At 54.0% G+C, this 18,664-nt stretch overlaps 1 protein-coding gene across 1 annotated transcript; it reads right to left on the bottom strand.

The window, feature by feature from the left end:
- Positions 1-225: 225 nt before the first annotated feature.
- VSX2 (visual system homeobox 2) lies at positions 226-17,912 on the bottom strand. The gene is made up of 5 exons (XM_063092178.1): positions 17,543-17,912; positions 16,100-16,184; positions 12,095-12,218; positions 1,378-1,558; positions 226-551 (listed from the first exon to the last, which is right to left on the bottom strand). Exons 1-5 carry the CDS (start codon positions 17,910-17,912, stop codon positions 226-228), a joined length of 1,086 nt encoding a protein of 361 aa, XP_062948248.1.
- Positions 17,913-18,664: the final 752 nt, after the last annotated feature.

Below are 18,664 nucleotides of genomic sequence, written 5' to 3'. Positions count from 1 at the left end.
AAGAAGGCTTCTGAGGCAGGGATTTGGGATGAGGAAGAGAATGCTGGAGAGGTCAATACTAGGTCAAGGATGTCTCAGCATGGTCCAAAGCCACGGCCAGACTGAGCTGTGCCTGGAGTCACTGGGGGCAATGAAGGGCCTGTGGGGCAGGGGGAGAGTGGCCCAGCACCACAGGCCCCGTGAAGAGCAGAGTCCTGGGGCTTCGGTGTCTTAACACGCCTTGACCTAAGCCATGTCCTCGAGCTGCGGTGGACTCAGCTTCTCCGGCGGCCTGTCCTCATCCGCGGCCGCCTCTTCCTCTGGCTTCTCAGCATTCTGGGCCAGGCTGTCCGGCACAGACACAGTCCCCAGCACTTTGGTGCTGTGCTCCTGAGCTTTGGCTCGGAGTGCTGCAATGCTGTTCTCCCTCAGTTCCTCCTGGGAGATGGCCACCTGAGGGTCAGGGCCCCGCTCCTCCGGCTCCATCTTGTCAAGCTTGGGCAGGGCCTGGCGTTCCACTTCGGGCTTCCTCCCCGACTCGGCTGCTGCCTCCAGCGACTTTTTGTGCATCCCTAAAAAGAATTGTTGGTATTCGGGTTTAGAAAAGCGCCTGGGAAAGCCATCTTGAACTGAAAACGGCAAAGATAGAGAGAGGCCAGAATTAAGGACGAGTAGAAAGCCTTACTTTACACACCACAGTCCCCCGAGTCCCAGGGCTGGGCCGGGCCGGGGCCAGGGGATAGGGAGGGGGCGGGAGGATGGGGCTGCAGACCAGCGGCTGGGAACCAGGCCTGCAGATGACTTCTCCATGCCCTGGGCACCTGGCCCCTGGTGGCCTGTTCTACCCCCCGCAGGGCACAGCTCTTGCTGCCCCCTCCCTCCCTCCTAGGATTCCAGATCTCAGAACCCCAAGATAAGGTGGTGCTGTTCTCAGACACAGGCCCATAGGGCAGGTGGGGTAAGATGGCAGGTGGAGAGATATGGAAAGAAGTCCTTTGGGCAAAGCCAGAATGGTGGCCAATGGGACTCAGGGGTCCCCTCAACCCCCAAGGGGGGCTGTTTCATTCACCATAAGCCCATCTCCGGCCAAGGAGAGGGGGTACTGACCCTAGGGCAGTAATCACACCCTCCTCACAGGACAAAAAATTCCACAGTCAGGGACTGTCCAAGATGAGAATCCTTGGCACCCAGTAGGTAGGTACAAGGGATAGACACCAGGCCCCAGGCCCACCCTGCCCTGAGTCCACCAAGGTGGATGGGGAGGGCTGCTTTGGAAGGCCTCTCTCCTGCTAGGCTGCTGTGGCCCAGTCCCCCTGCCCCAGGGCTCTGTCCCCCTCCTCCAGGAGCCTGCTGTCCTCACCACAGGGGCAGGGCCCCAAGGAGGGTGCAGGCTCTTACCCAGCAGCCATGGGGCACAGGAGTCCATGATGCCGTCCTTAGCAGACTTGAGGATAGACTCAGGTAGAGGGATGGAGTGCCGCACCATGGCCCCATAGAGCCCGTATTCCGCCATCACGCTGCTGCGGCCCCAGCACTTCTCCCGCTTCCTCCACTTGGCTCTGCGGTTCTGGAACCAGACCTGCAAGTGCAGAGGGGCAGGTCAGGGTGTGCTTTGAGAGGCACTGGGTACAAGCCCTACCCTCACACCTGCCAGAGTGGAGGTTTCTCCAGCAGGATGTCCTCACCTAAGCTCACCCACCCCAAGGGGCCTGGGGTTCCTCCAGGCTCAGGGGCTGCTCAGGAGGACATACAGTCCTGTGAGAATATGGTGGGCAAAATGGGTACTTTTCTTTCTTCCTCTTCTTTTTTTTTTTATTAAAGCAGTCGAGGGAGATGGGATAGGGACACCTCCTGGACAGGGTCTTGCAGGTGGGCAGCACCCAGCGTGGCCCTCAGTTTGCAGCTGAGGAGCCCGACCCTGGTAGCTCTCTGGCATGCGTTCACACCTCAGCACGTAAACATCATCTCTTTTCTGGTTTGCAGAGGGGCGAATTCCTTTAGCAGCGTCTCTTGTTCGGGGGGGCCCCCTCTCTGCCAGAAGCCCGGAGTCCAGGGCAGTCCAGGAGGGAGAGTGTGCGCTCAGGGAGCAAAGGGCACTGCATGGTCTTGGGGGCATTGCATCCAGGTATCAGGAAGCTTGGAAAGTCCCCCTCTCCCAAAGCAGGGAGGTGACTCTCCCAGGACGCCTGAGTCAGCCCCTTTCCTGTGCCCTGGCCTAGCTGAGCCCTGCCTGCCACAATGACCCTCCATTTACTCTCCCCCCACAGTCCTGGGCCTAACCCTGAATTATACATGAGGGAGTCAGACAGCCATCCCTCAGTCCAGGAGCGAAGAGGAGCACGTGGGAGGGGAGACGGGGGTGGGAGTTGGGTGGGGGTTGGGGGCTTGGGGGAGGGTGGGACAGCTAGGTCCCAGAGCTGATTGGTGCAGGGTCTGAATGAGAGTTGGGTACCCTGGCTGTCTGCAGCACTCCCGCTCGGTTCTTGGAGGAGATCCCAGAATCCCAGCCATGTTTGGGGAGGAAGGATTTCTTGGTCCCCCAAAACAGCTTTCCTGAGACTTCCAGCAACTGACAGAGCCAGGAGACGAGAGGCCCGTAGGAAACTGGTGGACACGGGAAGGAGCCCAGGCCCAGCCGGTCCCTTCTTATCCCCTCAGAGCCCTTGAGAGCCTGAGGCCCGAGGCACCCCAGGAGAGGAAAGAGGCGGGCTCGAGGCAGATCCATTTCCTCTGCCATTTCCACCCGTCGCCCCCGCCCGCCCCCGGGCCCCTCCCCCGCAGCCGAGGCATCAGCTTTTGATGAAAAATTGCTCCAGCTCTATTCAGGAGGCGGCAAAAGAAGAGTCACCCCCAGGGGCAGCCCTGGGCTGATTGAAAAATAAGTTAATTTCAGTTTGAATCGATGGGCCTCAGGCGCTGAAATATCACGGGAAATTAAAGCGGCTGCTCTCCCGGGAGCCGCGGCATTGACCCGCACTAATTAATGCTGTGGGGGCGGCGCTCGCCTCGCCGCGAGCCGCCCCCCGTCCCCGGGGGACCCCAAACGCTCCTCATTTAACTAATTAGACGGGGAAAATTGGGTGTTAATTTGTTTAGGATTTTTCCCCTCTTCCCCCCGGCAGCTCCCTCCCCGGCCCCCGCGCCCGGCCCCGGCCCGCGCAGGGGCGCGGAAATGAATGCGGGGCCCCCGGCAGATGGCTGCCCCGGTCACTGTGCAATCTTCTCCGACTTGATTGCTTGATTAGGTCGTTAGCACATTAAAAAAAAAAAATGGCTCGCCGTCTGGCGCTGGCGTGATGAGTGGGACGCGCGGCAGCGCCTGGGTAATTTATCTTTTTATACGGCAAAGAATTTGATTTCAATCTGCAGATATATGGAGCGCCTTTGACACCTGTTTAACATCGCGCCGCTGACAGCTTAACCCTTTGCTGCCTGGGGAGCAGGTGGGGGGCTGGGGCCGGCGAGGCTCCCGCGGTTCCCACCGCTGCCGCCAGGGGGCGGAGTGAGTGCTCGGCGGCCCGCAGCCTCCCGGCCACGCCCGGCAGGGGGCGCTCTGGCCCGCCTTGCATCCTCCACGGTCCCCAGACAGCCAGGCGGTGACAGAACGCCCCGCCGAGCTGTGCAAACACCGCCGGGTCCACGCGTACCTTTAAGTTGACCCAAACGCGTACAACCCAGTTTTGGCATTTCTTTATTTGTAAATAACTGGAGCATCTAAAAGTAGGGGCGACACAGCTTCAGACACCCTGGGCCTCTCCACCCCCACAGTGGCCCGCGCCACGATCACCCCTCCCACCCTGGGTGGTGCTACCTCCGAGCCGGCCGCAGCCTCACCCGGGTTTGGCAGCTGCCCTTCCTACTCAGAACTGAGAAGCTGGAAGCACAGGTGTACAGGAAGCACTTGGTTCGGACCCAATCAACCTGGGTGACCCCTGCCAAGGAAAGGATTTCTATAATCTGAAGGCCACTGGATGGCTGCCTTCTTCTCTTAGAAAGTGGAGAGTGTGGGCCTTGCAAGCCCGGGTTAAATCGGGCCTGGGTCCTGGCCTGGCTACACGCTGCATTTACATCTCTCCCAAGGCTGCCTGCCTGTCCTGCAGGATGTCTGCCCAACTATCTGCGGTTTGTCCTGTCCCACTCCCTCCCATTACAAGTACCCACTTGCTTCCAACTGCCTTCTCCCACAGAGGATAAATCTGAAAGTACTAATCCACAGAAAAGTATAAGTAACTTCTGGTTTCATCCACCTCTCAGAGGAGACAGCGAAGAATGAACCCACTGGTGATGGAATTCCAGGCACCAAGTCTTACCACAGAGGAATGGGAAAGCTTTCTTTATGAATATAAGCAAGCCACTGTCAGGAGACAACCTGTCCTGCTTAAATATACTGCATTATAAAACAACAAGGCCACACCCATTAACTGGACCCCATGGGGCCACACGGAGAACGTTTTGGATTTTGGGGAAAATATGTGATGCATATACCACATGTTACATAATGCCCTCAGCAGCAGCAGCACCTCGTGATCAAACCCATCCATTCTGATTTTTGCAGCAAAATATGGACACATTCACACTAAGAGGGATATGTAAATTACATAAGGACAGGTCTGATTTTTGCCACCAAATGAGTTTTGTTGCCAAACTTATGAAAGAACTTTCCATTTTCAGCACAGTTTGGATTTAGGGATTCTGGAGAAGACACAGTAGTGTACAGAGACGCCCCCACCTCCCCCACAGCGGATGCCTGGGAAGGGGCATTGCCCTGGCTTCTGCAGGAGTTCCATGAGCATCTGTTCTCAAGATGGGGCAGGGCTCTCTCTCAGAGGGAAACAGCATCTTTAGGAAACTGAAGACGGGAATGCAGACTCGGGATTCAGATCATCTCTGGGGCCTGTATGCAGAACCATTTTCCTCGGTCTCCTAATTCAGGCAAATGAATAACTGGTCTGTAGATCAGACTTTGCCCACAGATACTCTCCCAGGGGAGCTGGTGCCAGCTGGTCGTTCAAACCAGGAGTCATCCAGACTCTCAGTTACAGGCTCCTGGAATGCCTGGCTCTCTGCAAAGACCAGATGCTCCTCCAATTTATGGAGGAAACCCGGACGGCCAAAACAATTTCTTTTTAGGACAGTTGGCAGGGAAGCTGTGGCAATGATGCCTGGGAGGGAAGTGGACAAGGGATTAGAATTAACCCTAACCGCTCTTCATAGTCCCTTTCTATTCCCACTCTGGAAGTTGCCAGCATATGTACAGAACTTAAAAAATTGTAAAAAGCATTGAGGTCAGCAGGTCCTGAACTGGAATTTCCAGCTCTGAAAATTTGCTGTGTGATCTTGGGCAAGTTACTTGACTTCTCTTTGTCTCAGTCTCTTCAAACAAAAAATAAGAATACCTACTTTTTTAGTGTTGTTTTGAGGACTAAATGAAATAAGTGAAAGTGCCTAAAATCAGTGCTTGTCATACCGAAGGTGCTCAATAAATGCTGGTTATTATTATTTCGGTGGAGGCACAGAAAATCAATGGGAGTCTGTCTAGAGGGCAGGTTAATCAATGGCATTACCTATCCCTCTGGCCTCTGCCATACGCCCTTTAGTAAGGCTGGACTGCCAAATAACATTAACAACTACAGGAGGAGGGGAAAAGACAGAACTAAACTTCAGGCTCTCGTTAATACAGATAGCCTCTAGTTTCTAGTTTTTAGTTAATGCTATTATCATGGGAGTGGGTTCCTGATAAAAAAAAAATTCAGCTTCCTTTCTCTCTCTCTCTCTCTCTCATGTCCTCACTTGCCCTTCCATCTTCTGCCATGGGATGATGCAGCAAGAAGGCCCTCGCCAGATGCAGATCCCTCTAGCTTGGACTTCCCAGTCTTCAGAACTGTAAGAAATAAAACTCTGTTCTTTGTAAGTTATCTAGTCTCTGGTATTCTATTATAATAGCATAAAGCAGATGAAGACAGCATCTTAGATGAGATGCCAAACAGATGCCCCTGAAACTCTTCACACATTTCTAATATATTCCAGATCCTGGAGGTTCAACTGCAAGAGAACACTCACACAGCCCACACTCCCTGAGTCAGCTGTGGTTCTGAAGCTAGAAGACCTAGGTTGGAGATCTCTGCTCTGCCTCTAGCTGCCTCCGTGGCCATGGGTGCATTTCTTAACCTTTCTGGGCCTCCCATTCCTCATCTCCTCACAGGTTTGTTGTGAAAATTAAATGGTGTGTGGGAAATGTCTGGCACATAGTAAGAGCTAAAACTTGTTGGTCTGATGCTTGATGAATTCTGCAGACAAATGTGCAATGAGATGAGGTTTTGCTTTCCAGCAAATGCTCTAGGACACATTTCGCATAAAACCAGGTCTTCCTATCTCCCACCTTTGAGATGTCTTCTCAGCATTTAGGTCCCTTTTCCTACTTGGGCTCTTGGTTCTGACAAGCTCATAATATTCTTTCAATCCCTCCCTCACTCACTTTCCTGACTGCCCACTTTCTAGAAGGGACTATTCCTTTCACATAGGAGTCTGATCTCAAACTCTTCAGGAGAGCCTGTGTCAAGGTCCCAGCAAAGGCCAAAGCTCTGCCTTATACTTCAGGGATCTGAGTGCCTGAGAAGGGGCCCAGAGTGATGACAAGAGTCACAAGGCTGGAGTCCCAGTCAAAAGCAAATTAGGAGGATCTTCTAGTTTGGGAATGAGCCTGGTTTTCCTGGTACATTTCCCCTTAGAGGTGGTACCCCAGCAGTGCTCAGAAAGCCCAGGTTGGATGCCTCTAGCTGTCAACAGCTGGTCTGGCAAGTGCCTCCACAGCTGGAAGAGAGAGGGTACCTGTGCCTCCAAAGGTAGATCAGACTCAGGGAAGGACTTCTTGCCAAATGGAGGCTCCTTTGCTACAGGGCACACAGCTAGCAGGCCAGGCAAGCCTATCAGCTCTTTCCCTCACTATGTGGGTAACTAGCATGTGCCACTGTGGCTGTGCCCCAAGGCTCCTCTTGTCTCTGCACCATCCCATAGTTCCCATCCTGCAAGCTCCCATCCTGGCATCCCCACAAGACAATATACCCAGGGTTCCTTCCCTCAAGGGTCTCCCAGGAGACCCTCTGCTGTCCTTCCAGGATTTCCCCCCTAAAGGAGACATCTGACATGATAGACACCCTTTGCACATTCTGGTCTCCTTGCTCCCCAAGCCCTGCCCCCCAACCTTGCCTCATGCCATCAGGCCTGGCTTTATCAGCCCTGTGGTAGCATCCATCACGTTCATGCAGCCTCTTTCCTCTCCTCTGGCTGGAAGCTGATGAATTTGGGCTCACTGCTGGCATGATTAAATGGCTGCACACTCCACACCCACTCAGCACTTCTGACACCGTATTTCAGCATTCTTGTCCAGCCCCGTTTGAGACTGAGCAAAGCAGGCTTTGCTGCCGCCTCTGATGTCCACTAGGGGGCAGCGCTGCCCACATTTCCGGGTGCCCATGCAGCATCACTGCCCGCACACCTGACGGGTCACTTTGTTGCCCACCCCACCCCTGTCACCCAAACTTCCACTGTCTTCCACTGATGTTAATTACCCACTTGAAACACAGAAACCCTTATACTGAGACTCCGACCCAGTGTTTTTACACTGACTGCACACAGAACCACCTGGAGAGATTTAAAAATGTACAGATGTTTAATTTTAAACCAATTAAATCAGAATTGCTGGGTGTAGGGGCCCCACATGAGTATTTAAAAAGCTGCCTTGGTGAACCTAATAAACATCCTGGGCCACGATCCACTGCAAACACTTCCCCATCCAGGTACCTATCCCCTTCTGGAATATAACCCCCTAATACTTTCTTCTCTACCCTCGGCCAGAGACCACTTTCAAAGAAGCAAAGTCAAACAGTGCTAGTTAGAGAAGCTAAACTTCACACTTCAAAATATATGGGAAGCTGAAGACTACACTTTCAAACAAAAGAAAAAGGAAAAAGAAATACAGGAAGCTGCGAAGAGCAGGCTGCACTATAGTCTGCTCACTTTGCATGTCTATAGCTCTGTATGTTGTAACGAGTACAACTTTGTCAGAAAAAAGTACAGTAGGGCCGGCCCATGGCTCACTTGGGAGAGCGTGGTGCTGACAACACCAAGTCAAGGGTTAAGATCCCCTTACCGGTCATCTTTAAAAAAAAAAAGCACAGTAAACAAATAAGTAAATATATATATATATACACACACGCACACATATGTCTTCTGACCCTACAATCCTAGTAATAAGTGACCCCACCAAGGAAATAAAGTCAGTCTGGAAAGCCATTTCCCCTTCCCCTGGGCTGACATCTGGCAGGGGCTTCCAGAATGCCATATCCCAGCATTTTTTGGGAGACACAAGGAGGACTATGTGCCTAAGACTGACATGAGGACTTCAAATCTTTTCTTTTCCCAAAACTGCAACTTATCCCTCCACTCCCAGCCCAGAGAGATGCAGGGTGAGGAAGTGCTTAGCCTCAAAGCACAAATGCAGAGCAAGTCGTCCTCTGCTGCTTGGACTGGCCCATCATCGCTTGCTTATTACAGTTTATTTAGACAGGCATGCGTGTTTATCTCACGGCATCTCATGTGGTGGTAGTTGAGTACTGGGTTTGAATCCCAGTCTACTACTACTTACCTCTCAACCCTTCAGTTTCCTCATCCAGAAAATGGGGCTGAGAACCATATCTGACTCATCTGGTTGTCATGAGGATTAAATGAAACAAAGCATGGAAAGCATTTAATATCTGGGACAATGATGAGTACTTAATAAATGCCAGTAATGACAATACCTTATTAAATTAGCATTTTGGAAAAATATTATCATTATTTTGTAAATGACGCAGAGTTTGGCTTGCTGGCAGTGAAACAAACATTAGGAGTGGGTGTGTCTGACGTTTCACATCCACACTGTTTTGTTAGACATCAGATAGTAAACCTCAGATATATGCAGGGGTTTACTTGGTTTGGACCACAGGGGTGTACATCCCAGCTGTCCACCTGGGACTGTTGAACTTCACCTGTCCTGTGCCCCATTCCACCAATGGCAGCCAGGGCCTGCTGAGGAGACTTGATCCTGAGCAGCCTGCTCCATGGATTCGCCCCTCTCTTTTACAGATGGGGGAAGCTGAGGCCCAGAGATGGGAAGTGGCCTGGCCTCTACCACACCTGGTGGGTGTCAGAGCCAGAGCTAAGACCTGGGTCCTCCAATATCCAGTCCAATAACCTTTCCATTCCACCTTGAGAATTTCTAACTCCAGACTTGGAGATTCTAATAACTCCCCCTTTCCCCATCCTTCACCCCCAACACACACAAAAAGCCTCTGACCCAAAGCTGGGACAGGGGAGACTGGCTCTGGAGCAATAGATTCCCATCTTTAGGTTGTTCCCACTTAACCAACACGCTGAGGGGAAATAATGAGGAAGGGGCAATATAGCAAAGCATGTGCTCCAGAGTCTAGAGGACTTGGGTCTGAATTCTGGCCTCTGTGCCTTAGGTTCGTCATCTGTAAAATGGGAATAGTACCCAGCTCATGGGGTATTCTGAGGACTCTGCTGAATATACATAAACTATCTCTGGAAGGAAACAAAAGACACTCTTTTGTTTGGTTTTGTGGGAGGAGGGTTTGTTTGTTTGTTTGTTTACAATAGTGTCTATACTTGATAAATATTGATTACTGTTATAAGAAACAGAGATACAGGCCCCCCCACCTGACTTCAACCCACCTTTGTTCCCCCAGCTTCAAGTCAAAGTAAAAGCTTCAAACTCAGAGGCAGGTGCTGAAAGTGTGCACTTCAGATTCAGACCTGTTTCAAGTCTTCTGTCCCCCACTTACTAGCTGTGTGGCCTTGGACAAGTTGCTGTGCCTTCGTTTCCTCAGTTCTAAAAGGAGGTTAATGGTGTCTACCCCACCGGTTATCACCAGGATTTTATGAGATCAGAGCTGAAGGGAGTGAGCAGGGGGCTGGCACCAGGCACTGCTCTGAACACTACACACATGGCTCACTGTGTCTGTACGGGAGGCAGGAGCCTCTGTCATCCCCATGAGCAAGTGAGGATGAGGAGAAGGCTCTGGAGGTAAAACCCAGCCATGAACCCATGCAGTCCTGCCGGTGTCCTTAACCACTACACCACCCTGCCTGTGCTGTGCACATCACATATTTAGAACATTTGGTACATGATGGAACTTATAGCTGCGGTTGCTACTGATACACACCAAGATCTTTCCCAGGCTACTTGGTTAAACACTCTGTGACAAACTACTTGACAATTCACAAACACCTTGTGGGGGCAGCGTTTAGCTACGCGGTGCTCAAAGTGTCAGAGACTCTTGCCTCATTTCTCCCATCTCCACAAATTGCATAGCCCATCCTCACAGTCCCAGGGCAATGAACTTTCCTTTCTCCATCCCCCTAGCTCCTCCTGCTGGTTCTGGTGGCTTCAGACACCATGCTATAGACAACCCCCAGGCAACTTAATGCAGCCTAACATGAGCCTGCTGGGGATTTGCAGCAGTGCAGTTACACTAACAGAGAGCCTTCCCCCAAATCCTGAGCTCAGCAGGCTTCAAACACCCCACCCGCTACAGCCAAACAGATTTTAAGACAAGCCATTGCAAGACACAAGCTGTTCCTTCTTTACTGGGGTCTGACAAGAGGGAGAATTTATCAGCCCTTTAGCCCACCGCAGCCACTTGTAATGGCCAACTTTGTACTAATGAAGGCCAGGCAGGGCTTACTGCCACAGCATCAACCAGACTGGGCCTTGGCTTACACACACACACACACACACACACACACACACACACACACACACACACCCCACAGGATTCAGAATCAACACCCAGCTCACTCCCTCAGAACCCAATTGGGTGGAGGGTAATGGATCCAGGCCACCATGGATAATGCACCAAACATAATCTGCTTATGAATAATTGAGCTTATTGTTAGTGTCAATGTCTAAAGCCATCGACGGAAATTCCAAATAGATTTCCAGGGGAGAGAAAGGCCCTTCTGGAAAAGCAGCTCACAGCCTCATGTCCCATTCTCTGGCCCTCCAGTGACAGAATGCTGAGCAACCCATACCTTATTTGGTTTCTTCCCTAGCACTACCCCCTCCCCGGAACACATCACACCTGGACACACAAAGGACCTTGACTGGGGAGGAAAAGCAGTTTCAGGAAGTTGGGAGCCTGCCCCCTACCCCTATTCCGCAGCCTTAGCAGTGAACTATTCTCTGGACACCCATGTGGTGGGAGCAGCTTTCACTTAAGACTGAGATCCAGCTAAGGCAACTCCAAATCTTCTGGAAATGTTCCTCCCCGCTCCCCCCCACACTTCTGCCTCATGGAGGCCCTGCCCAGAAAATCATCAAACTTCATCTTCTCCCAGAGAAATAATTCTGCAGCCCCACTCCCGCCCAGCTAGGGGACTTCTGGACTTGGGAAGATCCTGCTGTTGCTTTAAGGAAGCCTGTGCCCACCACAGCTAAGAACATGCCGGTCCAGATCAGTGGCTGGTTATGCCACAAAACTGCCCGGGAGAGGAGAAGGCCTCAGTGAGAACACCTGCAGGCACATGTCCCAGGTCACATCCTGGGCCAGACCAGGGGAGAGCAAAGGTACAGGAACTCAGGGCAAGACCAGCAGAAGAAAAAAGGAGCCTCAGGTGGATGGAGAAGGTAAAGAGTAGGAAGAGAGGGGGCGACATCTGCAGAAGGAGGGGCGTGGAGGGAGGGGAAACAGACTGGGGTCAGGACTAGAAGCCAGCTTCCCTTTCACAGCCACCCAAAGAGGCCCGGGGCCAGCTCTGGCCTTGAAATAGACATTTGGGTGTACCAAAGGGACATCTGGCACAACAGAGACCCAGTAGGACCCAAGACCCGTCCGATACTCCATCTCTCATCATCAGCCCCCCTCAGGCTCTGACATACTTCTCAGGAAGCAAATACCTGTCAGCTTGAAGGAATGGTTCTTTGTGAGGACATGATCACAGGCAAGCGTGTGCTCATAGCAGGGGGTGGGAGGTTGGGTCATGGGTATCTGGGACTCTGGACAGGTAGATGTCACCAACAGTGGGAGAGTGGGAGAGAGGGGCTCGGGGCTTTTACCTGTATCCTGTCTTCCGGCAGCTCCGTTTTCATGGCCAGCATCTCCCGGGCATAGACGTCTGGGTAGTGAGCCTCGTTGAAGGCCTTCTCCAGCTCCTCTAGCTGGTAGGAGGTAAAGATTGTCCTGAGGGGAGCAAGAACAGACACTCAGGACCCTGAAAACTGAAAGAGCCTGTCTCAGACAGAACAGAAAGGCCCTCCCCTACGCCTCCTGACAGACTCCAAAGCCAGGCCGGTTCTCTCTCTCTCTCTCTCTCTCTCTCTCTCTCTTTCTCTCTCTCTCTCTGTCTCGGTCTGTCTGTCTGTCTCTCTCTCTCTCTCCCCACACACACACTCACACATTTACACACACACTCACAGCTTAACCCTCCAGACTCCTCTTCATTCAAGGCTGAGGACCCACACTACCCTTCTAGTGGTGGTACAGGGGGGCATTATTTTGGCCCTCAGTGACATTTCACATTGGGAATGTTTCTGGAGGTGCGCTGGGAAAAGCATGTTAAGAAGGAAATTTTAGAAAGCTGCAGAAAGCCCCTCTTCCTCTTCCCAAGCACAGAGAGGAGGGGCCCGTTGATAAATAAGTGCCCCCTGCCCCACCCAGACCTGCTTCCTGGGCTCCCTCACAGATACTAGAGTTGATTTTTTTAAATTTCACTCCAAGTTCAAAGATTTACCAGAAGGTCAAATGCAGCTTCAACCTCAGTGTTTGTACACCCTGTCAAATGCAGCTTCAACCTCAGTGTTTGTACACCCAAGAACTGAATCTCTCACCCCCTAACCCACCCCCTAGCCCACCCCCTAACCCACCCCAACTCCTTCCTCCTTACCAGCCCATCCTCTGGCACCACACAGACCTACCCACTCCCTAGGACTGTCATCAGACTCTTTCCCCCTGTCCCCTCCTGTGCTCAGAAGGCAAGGGCCACCTTCCAACCATCCCACACGCTGACTCAACCACTCGCCTGGTGGGGGGTCCCATGTAAGCCACCCTGAGAGCCCCCTACCCCCCCCAAAAGAGCTGTTCACATTGACCTATTTTGTGACAGAAACTGCTTCAATGATATGGTAAAAAGCCACATCCACTCATCCTGGGAAAATACACAAATGAATGTGCTCCAACACATAAAATTTTGCCTCCAATATTAGGGAGTTCATAGACCCCCTTTCCTGAATAAACCACTAAACACCTACTTACAGAAACAAACTCTTCTATTTTCAGACCTTAATTTCACCAGGTTTCAGGTGACCTTTATCCCAGACCCTCATCAACAAGCCAGTGGGCAATATAGTCCAGTTTCCACGAACTGAACTCATAAAATTCATACATCCTTTCCTTGGTCCCCTGGGATATGGACCCTGGGACCAGCACCAGGGTTTAGAATCTCTCACTGCTGTGCCCTCATCCAACACAAACAAAAGTACAAATTTAAGCTCCATGCATTCCTTGTGCTGGTGTGAGCTTTGTCTTGGGGGATAAAGCCAGCGAGGATGAGGGAGAAAGACCGTGACTGGGCTGAGTCTAAATCGTTTCTCCTATTCTCTTGGTGGTGGTGGGTGGGGGGAAGGAATATATGGAATGCTTATGTAAACAGAAAGTTAATTCTTCAGAATTCTGAAGATCTGCTTTCTTTCTGTTTCTCTCCTATCACTTGCTGAAGGGTCCATGAGCAGATCGTCAAAATAATTTTAAAATGCAAGTGTTTTCTAAAGCCAGGGAAACTGAGGCACACAGGTAGTGTAGCCTTGACAAAGACAAACAAGAGAGCTGATTATAAGTCATTTAGAACCATTCAAGTCTCTACTTGGGAGAGCCCTCATTCAAAAAACAAAAACAAAAGCTCAAATCCCCCAAACTTCCCCTAATTCCTGCCTCAGAACTGGTCCACATGTTGACGCTAATATGCTCTCCTGGGAGGTCCCCTTTGCCCCACAATGTGACCCAAATTCTGCTCCTGGCTTATGCAGAACCCCAAACTCTTCGGGCTGCTGTTGTCTCCTGTTTGAAGAGGAGCTAAGCTTTCCTAGTAAATGGAAGAGCAAAATCTGAGGGACTCTCACCATGGCTGCTCCATCCCCACGTCACCCGCAAGCCCTGCTAAGCCTGGTTTGCTTCTGGGAGATAAAGACAAGCCCATTTCTCAGCATCAGGTTCCAGAATCTCTAACCCATAATCCCCAAATGAGAGAAGCCAAGGAAAATGTATTTTTTACTAATTGAAAACTGCACCTGCCATCAGTAGCCATTCTCCTGTCTTCAATAATCTGCTCCCTTTATGCACCAGAAATAGACAGAAACTCAAGGCAGTTAATATCCTGGTGTTGTTGGTAAGCTGCTGTTCTGCGCCCCTGCCCACCCCCGGGAACACAACAAAGTCCCCAAAGTTTTCCCTAGTAGAGAGGGTGGCAGATGAGGAACAGAGGGTCAGGAACTTTAAGCATGAACGTTGGGTTATGGTCACTCAGCTCCGAATGCCATGCCACAGTGAGAGGTCCTGATGCAGAAACACCATTTTTACACTCAGTTTTGGAGATGCTTTTCTCCAGAGCTCTCCTTGCTACGGGACCCCCCCATTCCGGCACGGGGCACTTCCGTTGGTCTAGGACCTGCCATTCCTCCACGGTCCCTTGTCCCTGCTTGGGGCGGCCGACAGGATAACCCACCCCGGGACCAGCATGAGAGGGCGCATAAGACGTGTACTAATGAATATTCGTTGAATGAATGAATATTTTTAAAAAGGACCCAGGATCAGACTTAAAAAAAAAAAAGTTTCCGTTTAAAATAAACTAAACAAAAGCAAACAGCTGCCTCAGGGGAATGAACCCAGATCCCCGAGAAACCAAGTCGAAGTTCACCCTCATTCAAGCGGGACCTGTTGGGGCCTGAGAGGTCAGGAAGGGCCGTTTTACAAGATCGGGGTCGATGGTGGCGTTTCCGAGGGCCAAGGAACAGCGAAGCGAAGAAATGCGCAGGGAGCGGGGCGCAAAGGGGCCGGGAACGAACCGAGGACACAGAAGGGGACGCGGTGGGCGGGGCGCGTGCGGGGGAGCGCCCGGTGGGGAATTGTCCCGGAGGGAGCGGGGACCCCGAGCGCGCCCCGCCTGGACGGGCGGAGAGAGCGCGCGGGGCAGCACCTGAGAGCGGCGCCCTGGGTCTCGTTCCTTTATTTCACAGTTTTGCACAAGGAACGGATAGCGGTGGCGGTGATGCGACAGGCAACGAGGGTCTGGGGGCGGGAGGGGGAGAGGGGATTACTTTTCAGGCTCTACCTTGCGGCACCTACTGAATTTTAACTTTGTGAAAGTGATGTCTATATAAAGGCATATTTTTTAAAACTCTCTCTTTAGTCCGTATTCCAAAGCAACCCTCTCCTCTCTAGGTCGGGCTGGCGGGACCATCCAGTCTACACCCCACACACACTCCCCATTTTACAGGCGTGGAAACTGAGGCTCAAGGAAGGAAAGGAAGGGAAACGACCCGCTCAGGTTCACAAAACAGCAGAAGCCTAAAGAAAACGTCCCATCAGTGCAGATATGGCTCAAGCTTTGGGGAACGGTGCGAGCAGAAAGCTAGGGAGTCGGCGGAGAGGACAGAGGCCACGGGAGAAGAATGGGGGTGCGGGGCAGAGGGCAAAAGAACCGGCTCGGGCGAAAGGTGGGAGCGGATCTGCCTGCCGCAGGGTCTGCGCGGCTCTCGGGAGGCGCCGATGCCGATCGGGGGGTCGCCAGCCCCTCTCCGGCTCCGGCTCGGGCCAGGCTGGGGCTTTCGTTTCTCCCGCAGGAGGAGAAAGTCGGAACGTGCCTGTCATCACCATCCTCACCGGCGCGGACGGACGCCGGGGCCCACGGCAGATTTCCCCAACAACGTCCCGTCTCCCATCCCTAACGCCGCCTTCCAGCCCTAGGCCGGGATCGGCGAAAACAGGGTCCAAGCGGCCCGCGCCCGGAATAGGGGACGGCAAGAGGTGGGAGGGCAGGAGAGGTACGGAAGGCGCCGCGGTGGCCTTACCTGTGTCGCCGCTTCTTCCGTTTCTTGGTCTGGCTTAAAGCCGACTTGGACATTTTTCGGTCGCTGGAGGAGACATCTTCAGAATCTGAAAAGCGGGCGGAGGGACATGCGGCAGAGTGGGGGGCGCGCTCGGTGGTGCCCGAAACCCGCGAGGGCCCCACGCCGGGCCTCTTCCGGGAGTGGCGGGGCCCTGCTCAATCTCCCCGGGAAGCCCTCCGGGAGCCCCGGGAGCCGTCCCCATCCCTAAGCTCATGCTGGCCCCACGCACACGGGCGCCTGTATCCAGAGGTTTTGGACAGATTTCGTTATAAGAAAGGCAAAGGCCCCGGCGCGCTTGGGGCAGAGCAGCAGGGAGAGCGCGGCAGCCTCGGGGGGTCGCAGGGACCCTCGGCGGCGCTCCCGGCTCTGCGCCCTGCTCTGTATTTGCAGCCCCGGCGGCAGGGCCGGAAAGTTGGCCCCAGGAGCGAAGCCAGGACGCGGGAAGCTGGGCTCCAGGAAGGGCTGGGGGCTTCCCGGGCACAGCCTCTTTTGCGGTGCCCACACAATGCGCCCCCGCTCCAGGCTGGAGAACCTGCGACGCGCCACTTTTCGTTGCTCTTCTAAATAATAATAATAATAATAATAATAATAATAATAATAATAATAATAATAATAATAATAATAATAATGGGGAGGGGGGAGAAAGAAACAAAAAATCGGAGGAATTGCCGATTGTGAACAAGAACCGGAGGGCAGAGCAGGCAGGAACGCACAGCCAGGAGAGCGGCCCAGGGAGGGCGAGACGAGGTCATCCAGGGTCCCAGAGCCCGCGAGGCGCCAGGATCCGATATATCGTGGCGCGAACATGGGATCAGATGGCGGCCGCTCCGGCCGCCGCGGTGTTCAGGTTGTGCGAGTTCGTGGGTTGAAAAATAAAACCCCGCTGACCAACGCGGAGGGGGTTGGAAAGGAGAAAGGAGGAAGAAAAGGACGACTTTGGACACCAGGGCTGGGGCCAGAGCTGGCACCCGCTTCTCGGAGAGTAGCGCGCGGAGCAGCTTAGGGTTCCAGGAGTGGGGGTCCTCCGGGAGGCCGGGGCCGCAGTGGAGCAGCGGAGCTGGAGCCCTCCAGCCCGCCCGAAGACCCCGCGCCACGGGCTCCGACATCCCAAATCCCGTTTCCAGTGGGGCCCCAATGGGGCGCCGCGGCCGAGCCAGGCCCGACGCGGGGACTGGAGAACTGCACCGCGGCCAGGAACGCCGGGGCCGAAACCTGGCGGGAGCCCGAGCGTCCTCTCGGCCCCTGTCGCAGGTTGCGCCGGCCGCAGGCCCCGGCTGCGACCCCTCGGCCTGGCACGAACTTTTGCGCCCGAAGGAGGCCTGGTCCGGCAGGCGAGAGCCGACGGCGCGGGGCTCCCGGCTCTCGCCCCCCATCAGGCAGCCCCGCAGCCTCGCCCTCACCTACCCGAGCTGGCCGTCTGGCTGGTGTCCAGCGGCCCCGACGCTCTGCCCAGTGGCTGCAAGTGGACGTTCTGCGGGTCGGACAGCACTTCTAGGAAGGTGGGCTGCGCATAGAAGCCGGGGAGCCCCCCGGGCCCCAGCAGCCCCATGCCGCCCACTCCTGCGGGGCTGAGCACGGAGCGCGCCGCCAGCAAGTGCCCGGGGGCCAGGCTGTCGAGGGCAGCCCGCGGGTGGGAGCTGGGGGGCTCCTTGTTTAAGCCCAGGATCTCCTGGATGCCGAACCCGGTGCACCTGGCCGGGGCGCCCCCTGAGGTACTCTTGGCCACAGTCTCGGATTTGGGCTTGCTCAGCGCTTCCCCCGCTTTCCCCGTCATCTCCCGGTTCTTTGGAGGGGCTGAGGCCGCGGGTCCTTTGCTCCCCCCACCCCCCCGCCGGGCTCCCCGCTTAGCGAAGTTGGTCCCAGGTGCCCCCTCCGATGTCTAATGCTCTGGAGCCCCAAGGAGATTCCCCTTTTATCCAACCAGGCGGCAGCCCAAGTGGGGTCAGAGCTGAGCAGCCAATCACCGGGGCCAGGAGCGATTAGGAATTCCAAAAAGCTGGCAGCTCCAGCCGCAGGCAGCGCCCAGGGGCCAGGGCGCTGCGGGCCCAGCACCAGGTGGGCTCTGCAGGATGCCCGTGGGCAGGGACTCCAGGGGCCAAGGTAGGACAACAAGGTTCAGGGCTATTCCAGGAGGCAGAGTGGCTTGGGGCTCTGCACAGAGCCTGGCTGGGACATGTAACTGCCTTGGCCAGGACAGGTCCCTGGGTGGGCTGGGAGGATGGCTAAGGGCAGAGGCTAGACCCTGGGAGACCTCCTCCTTCCCTCAATTCCTATGCAGGTGCACAGCTTCAAAGAGGCCCAAATATGGGACACCTGTGTAAAAGGTGGAACAAGGGAAGGGCAAGTGCCCTGGGCAGTGTGTGTGGTGGCAATGCGGAGAAAAGAAGGGCCAAGGTGTGGAGGGGGACATGTGGGGGTGGAAGAAAGCTCAAAGGTGTCTCCCCAGCACAGGAGACAAGCCCAGTTCAGAAGAGCTCCTCCAGAAATACTGGCCCAATGGATGAAGGGGTCAGGAATAGTGGTCCC

The sequence above is a fragment of the Cynocephalus volans genome, chromosome 3, assembly GCF_027409185.1.
Source record: "Cynocephalus volans isolate mCynVol1 chromosome 3, mCynVol1.pri, whole genome shotgun sequence".
Taxonomy (NCBI): Eukaryota; Metazoa; Chordata; class Mammalia; order Dermoptera; family Cynocephalidae; genus Cynocephalus; species Cynocephalus volans.
Note: the sequence above shows the minus strand (reverse complement) of the source record. Positions and strands in the feature narration are given on the sequence as shown.

Coding starts and splice junctions, on each gene's coding strand:
- VSX2 (XM_063092178.1), bottom strand. CDS start 17,912: ATGACGGGGAAAGCGGGGGAAGCGCTGAGCAAGCCCAAATCCGAGACT. Junction 16,185..17,542: donor CAGCCAGACGGCCAGCTCGG/GTAGGTGAGGGC, acceptor CCCGCTTTTCAG/ATTCTGAAGATGTCTCCTCC. Junction 552..1,377: donor CTGTGCCCCATGGCTGCTGG/GTAAGAGCCTGC, acceptor AATTCTTTTTAG/GGATGCACAAAAAGTCGCTG.